This window comes from Prunus persica, chromosome G1 (genome assembly GCF_000346465.2).
Source record: "Prunus persica cultivar Lovell chromosome G1, Prunus_persica_NCBIv2, whole genome shotgun sequence".
NCBI lineage: Eukaryota > Viridiplantae > Streptophyta > Magnoliopsida > Rosales > Rosaceae > Prunus > Prunus persica.
Window position 1 is genome coordinate 45,833,190 of NC_034009.1, and position 17,367 is coordinate 45,850,556.

A 17,367-nucleotide genomic window follows, 5' to 3' on the forward strand; every position below is an offset into this window, starting at 1 on the left:
GTGCTACCCGTTTGATCAAGATCAAGTCTCTACGACCCTTGTATCAAACACAAATTTTCTTTAAACACTTTGGAGATCGAATCAGAGGATTCAATACAGAGATTGTAACCCTAAATTTCATTAATACAAAATTATTTTGTACACGTGTTCTTGTCTCGTTTGTCGCAGGAAATTCGTGTTTACAATAAGTAACAGAAGTTAGAAGAATTTGACATAAATTAAGAATTGTCCTCGAATTGCTTCAAATTGAAACCACATGGGCAAAAGTTATCAAATTGAAACCATAGAGACCTTAGTGGTAAAAGTGGTAAACCACAGGGACCAAAAGTGACATTTTGCCTAAGTGTTTTGCAACTCCTTAAACTTAAGATCAAAAAACTTGTAGTTCCCTTATTTGGTTCTCTTTATCAAGGAAATGAAGAAATTGGCAAAATGTTCCCTTCACAACAAGAATCCATGGGAAGCTTTAAGGGCCCGTTCGGTAATGTTTTAAGGGGTTGTTTTCATTTTCAAAGAACAAAAATGAGGCAAAAACACTTTCGGTGGCCCAAAAACAAAAAACATTGAGAATATTTTTAAAAAATGAAAACAAGTTCACATGTACTTGTAGAAAATAGAAAAAAGTTGTTTTCATTCTCATGGGATATGTTTTCATAAAAGTAACTCACATATTATTATTTCAAATTGTACTACCAAACACGTTTTCATTGTTTTTATTTTTTTTATAAAATGCATATTTTCATTCTCTGAAAATATTATAAGAAAACATTCTCCGAAAACATTACTCAACTAGCCCTAAACCTCCCACTAAAAACCAGAGAATTGTTACCAGAAGTAACAACCGCTGAATTTGTTAATTATGACCATCAGCACCCTACACATGTAAATCTAGTGGGAAGGAGTTGAGTTGCATGGTCTCTCAAACCTACAGGTGTGTCGAAATCGCGAGATAATTAACGTAAGACCAAGAAATAATATGTAAATGCTTTTCTGTCTTTTCTGTTTCTGAAACCAAGAAATAAAATGTAAATGCTTATAAGACTAACACAACATAGCTAGCTGCTTCTCACTACCCCAAACAAATTATTAAAACCTCTCTCTCTCTCTCTCTCTCTCTCTCTCTCTCTCTGTGGCAGAGATAATGAGAGAGAAGCACATTTTCTGTAGCAGTAGCCTAGTAGAGGGGTTGAAGCCAGTGATGATGATGTTGCTGGTTCAGGCGGCATATACAGGGATGAATATATTTTACAAGATGGCAACAGAAGTTGGAATGAATTTGACTGTCCTTGTTGTCTATAAGAACATGTTTTCTGCGGCCCTTATGGTTCCTGTTGCTCTTATAATTGAATGGTTCATTAATTTAATTTAATTTCTTCCAAGTTAAAGTTCTTTTTCTTTTTGCATTTAATTTATATACCCAAGTTGAAGGCCATCCTTTGACCCATCACTCATGGTTATTTCATAATCCATAGGAAGAGCAGGCCGAAACTTACATTAGTTATACTATTTCAAGCTTTTATCTCCGGATTATTGGGGTAAGTGTGGTCCAAATTACTAAAAACCAAGCTTTGTGAAAAGCATTTCTCATAATTCAATTCGATGAGTTTTGATGCACTTTAATTTAGCTGTAAAAAAAGTGTACAAGTTCAATTTTATTTCTAACATATAATATATATATATATATTTCAAGGCAACAATATCACAAAATTACCACGCAGACATGAAATGACAAAATTTAATGTTAAAGTTGCTCTAGTCGACTGTTGTGAGGATTACTAAAAGCATTAGTCATTAAAATAAGCAAAAAATGTGACTGAAAACTCTTTTAGTCACTAAAAAAGTCAAAAAATATGACTAAAGCCTTTAGTAACCTCCACAACAGTTATTAAAATTAGTAACAAAATGATAACTGTTGGTACTTTTTTTTGTAGTGTATATATATTTCAAGGCAACAATATCACAAAATTTTTACGTACAGAGCTTAGCCTTAACATCAACGACATCTGCTACGGCCATCACTAAACTTGTTCCAGCCATCACCTTCGTTATAGCAATATGTTTCAGGTAATTCTATATAGAATAGAACTTTAATACCTAAAAATAAAATAATTTTTCTAGCCCATACACATTGGTAATGTGCGTGTACCTTGATAGGGTGCGTGTAAAGAAACCCTTTTCCCTTCGTAACTTAGGAAGAAAAAAAATCACTTTTCCGGTTTTAATTTGACTATAATTTGAATTATGTGGGTAATAATAATGCAGGTTGGAGAGGTTGGCACTTGGAACGCATGCAGGGAGGGCAAAGGTTGTGGGGACACTTGTGGGAATAGGAGGGACAATGGTCTTCACGTTTTACAAAGGGAAAGAAATTGCCATCTGGTCAAAACATGTCAACCTTTTACATAAATATACCCAGCAAAACAGCCACGTGGCGTCATCACATAGAAACACTGGCAGTCAATTGTTGGGCTCCTTATTGGCACTCGGATCTAGCACATCCTTTGCATTGTGGTTGGTATTTCAGGTTTGTTTCCCACGTATTCAATTAATATGAAGGGATAATGCATTTTTGCGAGACTGTTTGGCAAAATAAAATCTGGATCGTCGATTAAGTTGATTTTTTTATCTAAATATGTGTTCGAGATTCAATTGACATAAACATCTATTTGGTTGGTATTTCAAGGTTTAGGGTATTTCAAGTTGAGGAGTGCTAGTAGTCTTCTTTTTTGAACTTTTTTCATTATCCTCATGACAAGTGTCATTTTTCTTAAACTTAAAACAATGTTATTAATGCATCACACAATTGACGGGGGAAGTAGCCCAACTTCTAAACTTGTCTGATTAGGCCAATTTTGGTAGTTTTATTATTATATAATTTTGCAAAATTCAATACTAAACCGGATTGAATTGGGGAAACCGATCCAGTTCATGGTACTACTACAACAAACCAACAAGACTGGCCACCTTGAAATAGAGTGGTTCCACGTGAGGGGATTGTTGAAGAATATGAAGTCCCACATCAGAAACTTTCCACTATTATTAGCACTGATAACTTTTGTATAAAATTTCACACCTGCCAAATATGCATGTGGTTAAGTTGGGGACAATGTTGCTAGTAGTAGATCATTGACCCATTTCTCTGAAACTTAATAGTATCCTTGTGAAGGGCTCTTGCACTCTTGTTTTATCAAATTATGGTTCTATCTAATCCCGTTGTTTTGTTAAGTTAGTGTTTTACAGGCAAAGATGAGTAAGACATACCCTAGCCAATGCCATTACTCAAACACCGCTCTGATGTCTTTAATGGCATGAATTCAGTCCGTAGCTTTTGCACTATGCAGGGGGAGGGATTGGAGCCAATGGAAGTTGGGTTGGGACATCAAACTTCTTACTGCTGTATATGCGGTATATGATCTAATTTCAGATTAAAAATCTTTAATATGGAAGTTAATTACATATTAATTATATTTAATTTATCAATTCATCCTCTTGGCATTAGCAACAACTAAATATTGTTTAATATAATATTGTGTGTACTTTGTGTTGTGTGATGTAGGGGGTCGTGACCACCGGACTTGTATTTACTGTAATTGCATGGTGTGTACAGATGCGGGGCCCATTGTTTGTGTCGATTTTTAACCCACTTTGCCTTTTGCTGGTAGCCCTTTCTGGGTCTTTGTTGCTGCATGAAAAGTTATACCTCGGAAGGTATACATGGTTTATCTATTCTTTTGGTTTACATATTCAATGAAGGGTGTAATATTTTGATTCCACAACTCTAATAGACGCGACTCACTTATATAAATAGGCAGTCTCTTTATTATAGTGGCGCGGTCTTAACTGTTGGAGTTAGCCCGAACAAAGAGGGTGGGGAAATGAGTTAGACTTAAAAGATACATGATATAAGTCAAAAGTTGGATCTCTCCGTTGCGAGTTATCTCGAATGGAGGTGGGGAAATGAAGTTAGAATTAGACTTATAATTAGGATATAGGTCAAAAATCCATTCACGAGTGCATATATAGAACTCCTATCATAATATATAAGGCACACAAGTAACCTTCTCCACAATATTATTATATAAATTTTTATTTCAGTCTTCTTATTCTGGGTAATTGTATAATAGAGGAAATAATCCTGAGCAAAAAACATGAAAGTCTATAAGTTATAAGGAACATGAGCTAGCTATTACATGAGATCTAGTTATACTAACGATGTGGGTTAGATCATATGACTAGGGCAGTGTGCCTGTCCTGCTGCATCGAGTTCGCATCCCTTTCTCCAAGTTTGGATCCCCTCCCGTAGATTAATTAGAGTAGTTTTAATGTCCCTTTTAAAAAAAGTACTACTAACGTCTGTATATATGTGTTTGCTTATGCTTTACAGCATATTAGGAGGAATGCTAATTGTGTGTGGGTTATACATGGTGCTGTGGGGGTAAAAACAAAGAGATGAAGATGATGACTCAACTGCTACCATCAATAAGGTTTCAAGATCAGTTAAGAGGTGACAACAACAATACAAATATTGTTGCGCCTAATGCACTTTCCATCTCAAATGCTCCTACGAACGCTAGTGTTGTGTGATAGAGTATATTAAGGGTATTTTTGGTAGTTAAATAGGGTGTATTTAGTTAATAAATTTTGAATTAAATATTATAGTATACTTAGTTAATTTTAGAGTTCGTTTAATAATACCCTAAATTAATCTCGGTCTTCTTACCCTCTCCTTTTTCAGTTGTTGTCGAAAGGGCTTGGATATCCGTTCTTCGATTTCTCAGGTCTTCAATGTCAAGGCATCCGTTTCTTTTCTTTGTTATAAAAATTTCTTTTGGGTGTGAAAGGCATCCATTCTTTTTTGGCCTTTGGAAGTGTATTCAAGAAAAAGAATGTGCTGCAAGGAGGCAACACCTAAGCCACTAGGCACCAAAGGAAACAACGCAGTACATGGAAAAACTAGAACCCAAAACATCAAAACATCAGCCTTTATTATTAATTGCAAGTGTGAGGAGAATATATACCGATGATTAGAATATATATCGATGATTTTCGAAAGGCTTGGTTTTTCAATTGACTTGTACATAATAAATAAATGAAATCCTAAATACTAGGCACAACTGAAGCAATTTAAAACGGTACAAAAAACATGATCCTAAATAAATGGGAGTCAACCTGCTCAATGTCAATATGTCTGTCTGGTGGTGTTGCTTCATTCGAATCTGACAGAGTTTGATTGCCTCTTTATAAACTGTTGGGAGGCTGTCAATTATTTTGACAGAGTCTGGTGGTGTTGATAATTTTATTTTAAAAAAAAATTTCAAATGACAAAGTTAGTCTTTGAGATTAAATTGCACATATATTCATTGAGGTTGATTTTGTTATGTTCACACATTTTTTTATTTTTATTGAAACCATCAAATTTTGCACATGCAATCAACGAAAATGAGTTTTGTGAAAACAATTTGAACACGTTCGTGTAATTTTTGAAACTTAAAAGGTGTTAAATGACTCAACTTTTGTTGATCTCAACGTGTGAGGCAAAATATCTCAAGCAGAAAGTGCCAGTACCTGAAAAGCAAATTAAAATCCTGATTGGGCCACAAATCATAAATCACAAGAGATCCCAATTAAAATCCTGGATGCAATCGCCAGCGGGGCTCAGGTTGTGAGTGGTTCGACTGGTATATCCTATAACAACGTCAAAAATAAAACAAATAAAATAAAATAAATAAATAGTAAACAAAGAAATCACAACACACTTGAGAGCAGAGCATGTGAATTAGTTGATCCTCCTAATTCATTAGTTTTTAGACCCGCCCTAAACCCTAAAAACACTATAAATACAGCAAAAGCCATCGTTCTTTCTTACCTCTCTCAACTCGACAATCAAAATATTGATGGCAAATAGTGTCATCAATTTGATGGAAAAAATGCAGAACTATAAAGTGGCAGATGGGATGAAGCCAGTGATGGTAATGGTGCTGGTTCAGATTTTGTTTGCGGGGATGAATATCTTGTACAAACTAGTGGCTGAAGATGGCATGAATTTTACGATTCTTATTGCCTACCGTATGATGTTTGCTGCTGCTTTTATGCTTCCCTTGGCTCTCGGATTTGAAAGGTTATAATATTGCTGCCTCTGTCTTTATCTCTTGCATTTGTCCCGTATGATGTAAATTAAATGCTCTTATTCATTTGAGTTATAAGCCCTTGCGATATCTGTAGTGGTAAATTTTTAGCGTACAAATTTTGTAGTACTTTCGTTAACCTTAGGGACATTTTGCGGTTAAAAAAAGCCTTTTGAAAGGCTTGATTGTATTCAAATAGTAGTGATGCATAAATTGTGGGCTTATCTCATTACACATGGCAATTAATATATAATTAGTCTCAATTTACAGGGACAGCAGAACAAAACTTACATGGATGGTACTGTTTCAAGCTTTTCTCTGTGGGCTATTTGGGTAATTAAGTGTTCTTCATCTTGTCTTTAGTGCAAATTATTTAAATCTTCGATCATGACCACTCTAAGTACTTTTGGTTTTGCAGTTTAATTCATCATTCTTATATGATACAAATGTCTTCACTGCAAAAAACATCTTTTAACAGTGATCATGTTGTCTCAAAGTTAATTAATTTTTTACATTTTAAATTGAAACCAAGTCACAAGAAATTTTTGTGGGATTCATATCTCCAGTAATTAAGCACACACTATTTATTTCAGGGGTTCACTGTCTCAAAATTTATATATCGAGAGCATAGCCTTAACATCAGCAACATATGCAGTGGCCATGTATAATCTTGTCCCTGCCATTACTTTTATTCTGGCCATATTTTTCAGGTAATGTCCTTGCAGGGCGCCGTTTATATATGATCTGCATAAAATTTAATTAATGTTCACTGTGCTTAAATTTATAAATTTCATGTTTCAGAATGGAGAAGTTGGCCATAGACACAAATGCAGGGAAAGCAAAAGTTGTGGGAACAGTTATGGGGATAGGAGGGGCTATGCTCTTCACCTTCTACAAAGGCATAGAGATTAACATATGGTCTACACATTTTGATCTTCACAGCCAGCCAAATAGCCATGAGGCATCAATATCACACAAAAGTTCTGGAAGTCTTTTGTTGGGCTCCATGGTTTCTTTGGGTAGCTGTGTGTCCTATGCTATTTGGTTGATAATTCAGGTTAGTTTTTTTATTATATTTTTTTAATATATATATTTTTTAAATAAAAATTAACTGCTTTATCATAATTTACTTGAGTGTTTTTATTTCTCTAAATTATTTGTTGGTTATGTATTTATTTCAATATATCAGTGCAGGGAAAACTAAACAAGAGATTCCCTTACCCTTACTCAACTACGGCTCTAATGTCCCTGATGGGATCAATTCAATCCGTAGTGTTTGCCCTCTGCGTGGAGAGGGATTGGAACCAGTGGAAGTTGGGCTGGGATATTAGACTACTTGCACTTTCTTATTCGGTAAATACTGAAAACTAGCAGTTTGACAAATTTTTTGGGTCAATGCCAGAAACTTTTCTTTGGCAGCATGCCGACATGGTATTACGAATCTACCTGGACGATAACATGTTACTTGAACTAGAAACCCAGCATGTTGTACTAATGATGGTACGCATGCTATCATTTGGATGGATTCGTTAACACCCGTTCACATGTTCTTACAATCCCATAATAATCTAGAATATCATTTATATGATTGATTTAACATGAGTTCATTGCACGACACACTAAAGATAATCAATTATTTCAGTTGTAAGCCTCTCAGATTCTATTTCTATTTGAAATTTTGTTTAGGGAGTTCTTAACTCAGGACTCGCTGTGACCCTAATTGCATGGGTTGTAAAGAAGGGAGGGCCATTGTTGGTTGCAGTTTTTCAGCCTCTCTTGCTTGTGATGGTTGCACTTGCAGGGTCTTTGTTGCTGGATGAAAAGTTGCACCTTGGAAGGTATGACATATCTATTATTTTCTTGGTTGTTGATCTGTTGCCTTGGAGATTTTGAATATATCTTTACCTTTCGGCTTTTCTTAAATGCTTCTCCTCTTCTGTAGTTAACTCAGTTTTCATTTACCAAAAGCTAAATATTTATGCTTGTTGTATCTGCAAATGTCAGCATACTGGGAGGACTGATGATTGTGAGTGGATTATACGAGGTATTGTGGGGTAAGAGTAAGGAATTGCTGCAGATGACTCAATTAGAATCCCAAACAAGTCTCAAATATGAATCCAATTCTCAACGAATCCTAGTTGTTACATCTGTTGGGGAAGATGTGAATTCTGAGAAGGAAATGGTTGAGAGCAGAAAGGAGGACGTGAAGCCTTAGTCAAGTCTCGTTTTAAACTACAGAATGAAGAAATATATGTATTGTGCAGGTCTAAAGCTTGGCCATGTCGGCCATGTCTTATAATCTAATTTTTGAACTTGAGACCGCTTTCTACCCCTTCATGTATATGTTATCAACTTCAAATTCTAATTTTTTTCAGTGTACATTCTCAACATATTTTGAGATTTGACTAATTGGTAACAAACAAAAATCAGTGGTATTGTTTTAACAAAATTAAAACCACATGACACTACTAGAAAAATGAAGCAAAAGCCACATATCAGAAGGCCAGTGCATGAAAATGGTGGGCTTTTTGTTACTTAATAGCCACGGATACTATACATTTGTGTCTACAAAATAACATTGGCTACAGACCATCCAGTGGCCACCAAGTAATTAGACACAGTTTATGTGGCCACTTGTCTCTTAGGGAAAAAAAAAAGTCTTAAGTTAAGACATACATTGACTTGTAGGATAAACCATATAGACCATTTCTGAATTTCGCCCAACTATCACCCATTTGGAGTTTTTGTTAGATCCCATGAGAAGTTTAAAACTCAAACATATGCATCTTTATCTGAGAAATTATCAAGGAACTTAACTTAAGTAGTTAAGAGCAGTTATCTGTGCATATGAAGTCTTGTGTTAAAATCTCCCTTTCCTTGGCAAGCATATTGACATGCACAATCCGCAATAGGAGAATAAATTATAGAATACTACGGTAGTGGACAACATGATTTATTTTCCCCACTTAGGGAATAGTATCAATAAATATCCACAATGTTTTTAGAGAATAAATGGGGACGAATTGGTGGCACTTTATTTTTTACAAAAATTTTGACACAAGTTCCACACCTTTGGATTAGTCCACTGTCAACAAATGAGGTTAAATCTAATATGGCAATCTAAATTCTTTCTTTTTCTAAATTATTATATACTGAATTTAATTTTTAGTTAAATTCACCACTCTCACTACCAAAAAAGAAAAAGAAAAAAAGAGTGGTAATAGTCACATTTGGTGACTAATGCTGAGGTGACTAAAGGCTTTAGTCACCAAATTATGGTGACTGTTGCCACTTTTTTTTGTAGTGTCTATTTTCTCTATGTTCATTTATATTTTCACATCTACCTATAATTGAGGTGGCATACCCACATCAACTGCCACATCAGATTGTCAACTAATGTTGTCAATTAAGTGTGTCATACTACAGAGCTCTAATCATAGTAATCATATACCCATAACTAATCCTACGTCGAAGTCCAATTCTATACTTTATAAAACTCAACAAACCCTAACCTAGGCCGATTTTGATTGAATTCAATCAAAATCAAATTAGAAATACACATAAAATCTAGATTCAATAAAATCAAATCAGACATGCAAATTGGAAACCAAATTCAATCAAATAAAATCAAACATTCACATAGAATCTACAAAAATAACCACAATAAAATCAAGATAAGGAAATTTAGAATCCAAATCAACTCTAAAGCTACAAGAAAACTCATAATCAAGCATTGGGGGTTAGGGTTTTAGAGAATCACACTTTTGGAATGTCACTGAGAATTCAGCTTCGAAGCAATAGGGCTCCAACAATAGTCTTCTCGCGAATGAGGAACTGGAGCTCTTGATTAACTGTGAAAGAGAATCCAGAAATTGTGAGAGAAAGATGGAGAGAGAAGTGATGAGAACGTTCACGTCTAAATGAAAAAATAAAAAGAGGGAAATTAAAAAAATTCTTATATTTTTAGTGGATTGCAAATGTATTGAGGGTTTTCGGCAAAAAAAAAATAATAATTACAAATTACGACATACTCAGTCTCACGCCATAATATATATAAAAATTTGCATTCATGGCGTATATACAATCATGCCGTTAAAAGACACAAAAATTACTTGTTTTAAGGCTTGTTTTCATGCCGTAAAAATTAGTTATTAACGGCACGCCTATCTTTTTAAGGTGTGCTTTGTCATATGTCGTAAATATTAGTTATTAATGACACGCACAAAAAGCATGACGTAAATATCAAGTTATAAATGCTTCAATTTGGTGTAGTGCGAGCAACCAAAAAAAAAATTAACTAAAGAAAAAACGTTAAAGAAGAAAAAGAATCAGAAAATTGGTAAAGCATTAGAAGGAGAAGGAGGATGTACCATTAATTAAAAGTTGAAAATATATTTGAGAACTTAATTTTATATGGTGGATATACCATTAATCTCTTATTTTGGTGACTATATCCGAAAATATCTCTTATTTTGGGAACAACTATTCATAATTACAAATTAAATCTTGAGAATCTCTCCAAAAAAACAACTTAAATCTTGAGAAAAGATCTTGCTCGGTTCAAATTCGTAATAAAATCTCATTTAACTTAGGACAAATGTACTAACTACCCGTAGATTCACGCGGTTCATGATATATATATATATATATGTGTGTGTGTGTGTGAGATCAAATATCTGCAGCCGATTTGGCCAGAACATCCCATTTCAAATTACACCAAAAGATTTGAGAATTGTTTAAACACTCACAAATTTTTTGTCTCTCTCTCTCTCTGAGAACAATATTGCATATTTTTAATTGATATAAAGGAATAGGATGGTGTGCGTGCGCATCTGTAATGCGCTATATGAGCTGAAACCAGTGTTGGTAATGTTTGTGAGTCATCTTCTAAGTACAGGATTGAATATAATTTTCAAACTGATAGCAAACGATGGGATGAGTTTAAAAGTCTTCAGTGCCTACCGTGTCCTCTTTGCCTCTGCCGTTATGATACCTCTTGCTCTTGTATTTGAAAGGTTAATTCTTGCCTCTACCATTTGCTTTCCTTTTTTCCTTCTTTTTGTTTTGTTTTGTTTTTTTTCATTTATCATTTTCTCTAAATCTAGTTCTACCTGGCATTTAAAAGAGTTTTTGCAATATGCCTAGCGACTGACGCTTCCCTATATCGGTTGTGTTCTGCATTTTTTTTCAAGGCTAGATGTAGTCTGTTTGACCGCGGTGCTGTATTTTCACTATCTTTTTCATCATTTTTCATTACCTATCTATGTGCAGGAACAAAAGACCAAAAATGACCTGGACTGTGCTAGCTCAAATTTTTCTCTGTGCGTTATTTGGGTAAGTTTAATTCGTTCCTATTAATTACAGTATATATTTTGGGAAATGTTAGTATGCCAGGCTGCTTTAACAATAAGGTGCCCTATTATTGCAGGATGACACTGGCTCAAAATTTATACCTGGAGAGTATGGTATTTATACCAACAACATTTACCGTGGCGATAGTGAATCTGATTCCTGTCTTCACCTTCATACTGGCCGTATGCTTTCGACAGGAGAAGCTGGGGCTAAGAAGCCTCCAAGGGATCGCGAAACTTGCCGGAACATTGGTGGGGATTGGAGGGGCGATGCTCTTCGTTTTCTACAAAGGCATCACTATAAACGTCTGGCATCATACTGGCCTCTTGGCCATGCCACAAAGCAGCACTTCATCTTCAAACCCTCATCACTCTAATGGTTATGCCTTGGGCACTGTGTTAGCTCTGCTAAGCTGTTTGTCCTCTTCAGCCTGGCTCATAATTCAGGTTTGTGTCTTAGATGACGGACCTTTTGTGTTCACGATAATAATCAAATGGTTAGATAGTTTCTGATTTGACCTGTTTATACCGAGTTCATTCTTAAAAAGAAAAGAAAAAAGAAGAAGGAAAAAAAAAAAAAAAAAATCGACCTCAGCGATATATTATAGAAAAAGTTGTACATTTTATCGCCTCTCGGATAGCTGACACTAAGAAGGAAAACTTATAGAGAGTAGAATCACCCTATGAGCTTGGATTGAAGGTTTTAACTCTTGGGATTTGAATGGACATCGATTTAAGATTTCATATAAGAAATCTGATTCTTTCTATATATGCATATTATCTACAAGTATTTTCTTAATTAAATTAGTCAAATTAATTACTTGCTTATAAATGCAGGGCAAATTGAGTAAGACCTACCCATGCCCCCTGTCAAACACAGCTTTGATATCCGTCATGGGAACAGTTCAATGTGTGGTTTATGCTCTTAGCACGGAGAGGGATTGGAGCCAATGGAAGTTGGGATGGAATATTAGACTTATTGGAGTTTTTTATGCTGTACGTATAATAAATTTTAAAAAATCATTTTTTAATTTAATTACAAATCGTTGTTTTTGCTGCATTCCCATGAGGTTTGAAAATCATGCTACAGTGCAAAGCTTTTATAAATAATTAAGTTTACTACATTTAAATACAAACAGCATTTATTTTCGTTTGATTCTGACTTAGGAATTTTAATACTTTTTTTTACTCTCTCTGCAAGTTGTTCATGCAGCTGATTGCCATCATTTGAATGTTTAATTTTGTTGTGTGATGTAGGGAATATTGGGTTCTGGAGTTGTTGTGTTCATGACGACATGGTGTGTAAACATGCGAGGGCCATTGTTTGTAGCAAGTTTTAGTCCTGTCCTGCTTGTACTCGTTGCCATATTTTGCTCTTTGTTGCTGGGAGAGAAGTTGTATCTGGGAAGGTGCATTTTCTATTCTTTTGATTTTATTTTATTCAACTAATAGCATGTTTGCTTATCACTTTGAGTATTAGAATTATTCCGATTCATGTTTCTTCGGTGTTTATTAACACATGGAATTGACCTTACCTTTACTAACAGCTAATTTTAATCAGTAAAATGTTGTTCTTTTGTTTTGGGAATTACAGCTTTCTAGGAGGATTTCTAATCATATGTGGGTTGTACCTGGTGATTTGGGGTAAGAGCATCGAAATGAGGAAGATGACTCGAGTAGAACCAATGGAAACCCCCCGACCTTCAGAGGCTCAAACCATCGAAATTGTTTCAACAACTCCTATGCCCATTCACAGTACGACCTCACGAGGTTAAAAACTACATCAAACACAAGCTACACATGGATTCATTTGCCAGTCGCCTCTGCTTGGTAATTTTTGAACTAGCTAGAAGGGTTCGATTGCTTGGCATTCAGAGAAATATATGTGCAGTTATTTGGACTTGGATATAGAGACTTTAACCCAAAGTGCTGCTGCGTTCGGGGAAGGCAGCTAATGCCTATATCTCCTGTTATAAACGAACAATACTTAGATTATGAATTATTTGATGAAGTTAACAAATGAAATAGAAAGAGGGAAAACAGGGTAGGTATGGAGATAGAAGTGAAGTCCTTCAAAACATGTAATGAAAACCTAAGAAGAACATGTGAATTTTCTTTTTTGTTATGAGATCGTTGTAATTATATATGTTTTTTTTTAGTGAGAGCAGTCTGAATTGCTAGTAATCTTTTCGTTATTGCCAAATCAACCTTATATTTGATTTTCTAAATTTCTTTCAACTGTCACGTTTAAAATATTTTATATGATGTTTGGAATATTGGGATCTCTAGGGGTGTCTTTGCAGAGACAATGTTTAAAGGGGTAAAAAATTTTATGATTCCGTCATACATATGATTGAGTTATGGAAACTTATGGATATGTCTTTCTAAATCTGTAATGATTTCTTTCTGATTAAATAAATATCTTTCTAGTTGTTTCGGAAGACTCGAGGCCCCGTTTGGTTTACGGAACAGATTTGAGGGGAAATCACTTTCCCAAGAAATGAGAAATGGAAGATTCATTTCCCATATTTGTTTTAAGTAGGAATGGAAAACAAAGTTTGTATAATTTTCTAATTATACCCTTATTAAATTAAATAAAAAAAGAATGCATTCAATGATATATTGTAATTCTAAATTGTTAATGGGAACAAAATGATCATAAAAATTGTGCATTTAATATTGATGCATTTTCTCAAACTTTCCCATGATGAGGGAAAACAAAACTCAAGTTGGGAGGAGGGTGTCATTTTCCCCCTACTTCCCCATATGTCAAGCAATCAAAAATGAGAAAGTAATTGATTTTCCATTCCCAATCCTCATTTCTCATTAACCAAACATTGCCAAAATTAAATGCATACAAACAAAATAAAAAATAATTAAGAATAAAATAACATTATAACCAGCCCTACTCTTCCTCCTCCACCCACCGATCCCAACCCCACCCCTTGGCACAACCTAGCTCAGCAACCTATCATCTCTCTCTCTCTCTCTTGACCTCTGTATCTATTCGGACATGTGGTTAATTATTTCATAATAAAATAATCAAGCAATTCGAGCACACTTAGTAATAAAGACGTCCTTTTGAGTGTGTGTGTGGCGTGCCAGTACTACAGTCACAAGTGGTCGTGTGGCTACAATTGAGCCAATGAATGGTGCTCTGCGCTATAATGTTGACTTCTTTTCAAGCGATTGTAGCCGAGATTGGAACAAATTATTGGCCTCAGTTGGGCTTGATTTATTTGATTGGTATTAGAGCTTTGTTTCATGGAATTTTCTTCAATTTATAGACTTTGTATTTCTCCGGTCGAGACAAAAATCCTAGTTGTGCTCTGACATCCGTCACATCAACCCTCATAGTTTGTATCTTACACTTTCACTTGTGATTGACCAATCTAGATGGTGGAAAGGTGACATTCAGCTGCTTTCTGATAGCTTGGGCGGTGCATCTCTAACCTCATGTTCGGTCTGACTCTTGCTCTCTCAGTGAGGCAAACAATTCCTCGGTCTGACTCTTGCTCTCTAATCTCTTTTTGTTGTCGAGCTAGTTTCTTTCATAACACGCGCACTGAGCAAACTTCCTTTTTGTTTGCCCCCTCGTTGAGGCAAACTTTCTTTTTTGTTTAGAAGAGCTCGGCTTCTTTTGTTGTTTAGGCCTCGTGTGTGTGCTTGGACGTCCTCTTTAAGTGCATTAGTATTTGCCCTTTTTTCAATTGCCACAATCTTGGAAGGCCCTTTTTTTTTAGGCCCATGAGCGAAAACATATATGTCCAAACACTCTCCTCCTCCTCCCCCCACCCACCCCACTCCTGCTGCACTAGCAGCCACCCATTTTGTTAATGTCATTTATTTATTTATTTTTGAGTTAATTTAACTTATAAGGCTACCACCTCCACAGCATATGTAACGTGTCAACCTCCAACACAGGTGTACACACATAGATCTAATCTAAGCAAACCCATGCACGGTCAAAATGGGCAACTCTGTATTAAAGAACAATGGGACCCGTTGTGTTAAATTAGTGGCGCTTTCGTAGTTCCAGTGCATAATCATGGGCAGTTTCCAAATGCGGTGTCCATAAAAGGAAACCATTCAGAGCAGAAGAAGAAGAAGAAGAAGAAAAATGTCGACGGTGAAGAAGATGGCAGTTGCTCTGTTGGTTCTGTGTGCGGTGTTTTCTTGTATGGAGAAGGTGGTAGATTCTGCTGATGCTGGAGTTGACTGCTATGATGCTTGCAACACTGGCTGTGTTCAAAGCAACAGTATGTAATTTCTAATTTCTAATTTATAAACAATTCCTAGCATATTCATAGATTTGTTTGTTGATATCACTGACCGGAAGCGGAACTCGAACTTGGATGCCAGCGTATAGACTCACTGTCTTGACCAACTGGTCTAATTCACATATGTTATACTGAGTAGAGTGGATTCGAATTTTGAACATCTTGAATGTTAGATAGGAGAGAGAGAGAGAGAGAGAGAGAGAGAGAGAGAGAGAGAGAGAGAGAGAAAAACTAGATTGTTTTTCATGATAGATTTATCATTTAATTTAGGGAATTTAGATTGAAGGGAAAACATAATGTTTTGGTTCATTTGTATTTGTATTTGTATTTGTATGTAATGTAGTGATTGATTTGTTTTGTTATTTATGTAAATATGCAGCGAGACTTTATCAACGCTGTGATCGCAAGTGCCAGATTAAGTGCGGTCCAGGTAAACCCCAAGTCTTCCATCGACCTTATCACATTGGAACTTTAAGGCTTCTTTTGCCCAAGTGCCAGATTCAGTGCTTTATTATTTTATTGTGAAATTTTTTTCGTTTGGTATGAACAGAAAGCCTAATTCTGTGTTTTATTGTATGTACAGATTCTGAAGTTGAGGGAAACCTACAGTAAAAGCCAAAGAAAATTGGGGAGCACATCAGAAAGATAATAGAAAACAATATGTAATTTATGTAGCTTTTTCTCTTCCTTTTTTTTAAAAAATAAAATAAAATAATGGAAGTGACTTATGCACTAAAAGAAAGTATGTCATTTATAGTAGTTATGAACTTCATCCATTTGGGCTTGCCCAATTCGAGCATCTCCAATAGTTAGTTAGTATTTTTTCATTTAATATTCGTATTATATATATATATATATTTTTTAATAATACTTTTTATTTTTCATCTATGTCTTAAAGATTCAATAAAATATATAATTTTTTAAAAAGAAAATATACAATACACACGTACATTTGTTTTTCACCTTTAATACACTTTTTTTTACAAAATTTTGAATAATACAAATAAAATTCACTTATTTTTTATATATTATTGATTAAAAATAATATATATTAAAAATTTTAAACAAATTATATTAGAATATTATATAGTGACCGAACTTTTTAATTGTATTTTGCTAAAATTTTACTAAATAAAATATATATATATATATTTTATTCGTACTTTTCTTGTTTTGTATTTTACTAGCTAGCAAACTAAACTCTTTAAATTAAAGTTTGTTGATCTATATGACAATTTGAAATGTTTATTTGCTATTGTAATAATTTAGGTCACAACTTACTAGCTAATTCAATTAATGTATAAAAAAGAATGAAAAATATAAAAACATGTGAAGAATGCCTATATATTTATGACCTAAAAAATAAAAGTGTATGTTTTTAACATTTTCAATGTAAGTTTTGTGTTTGTAAAGTAAAATTAAATGTTTTGAAGAGTCAAAATTAACTTACCACTAATGAAGAATACGAATTCTCACATCAAAAGCTTGACGGATAAAATACAATATATAATAAATGGTAAAGTTCACATATATCAGATCATGTAGGTTGGGAGTTTGTTTCTCTAAAATCTTTGCATTAGAGTTGGATAATTGACTATACTTGATTGAAGA

The 17,367-nt window shown here is 34.6% G+C and overlaps 1 protein-coding gene, 1 long non-coding RNA gene and 1 pseudogene across 2 annotated transcripts; all 3 read left to right on the forward strand.

The window, feature by feature from the left end:
• LOC18792596 lies at positions 1,142-4,584 on the forward strand (annotated as a pseudogene).
• LOC18792193 (WAT1-related protein At1g25270) lies at positions 5,922-8,340 on the forward strand. The gene is made up of 7 exons (XM_020558428.1): positions 5,922-6,118; positions 6,396-6,458; positions 6,719-6,835; positions 6,927-7,182; positions 7,320-7,478; positions 7,812-7,963; positions 8,130-8,340. The coding sequence occupies exons 1-7, from the start codon at positions 5,928-5,930 to the stop codon at positions 8,338-8,340; spliced, it is 1,149 nt and encodes a 382-aa protein (XP_020414017.1). The 5' UTR covers positions 5,922-5,927.
• Positions 15,556-16,555, forward strand: LOC18788940. Its single transcript, XR_002270955.1, has 3 exons — positions 15,556-15,735; positions 16,136-16,186; positions 16,340-16,555. It is a non-coding gene; the product is annotated as an uncharacterized LOC18788940 (long non-coding RNA).

What these genes read in the sequence shown, in the direction of transcription:
- LOC18792193 (XM_020558428.1), top strand. Translation starts at nt 5,928, where the DNA reads ATGCAGAACTATAAAGTGGCAGATGGGATGAAGCCAGTGATGGTAATG. An exon ending in ATTCTGGCCATATTTTTCAG is followed by an intron (nt 6,836 to 6,926) that starts GTAATGTCCTTG and finishes TTCATGTTTCAG; the next exon opens with AATGGAGAAGTTGGCCATAG. An exon ending in TACTTGCACTTTCTTATTCG is followed by an intron (nt 7,479 to 7,811) that starts GTAAATACTGAA and finishes AATTTTGTTTAG; the next exon opens with GGAGTTCTTAACTCAGGACT.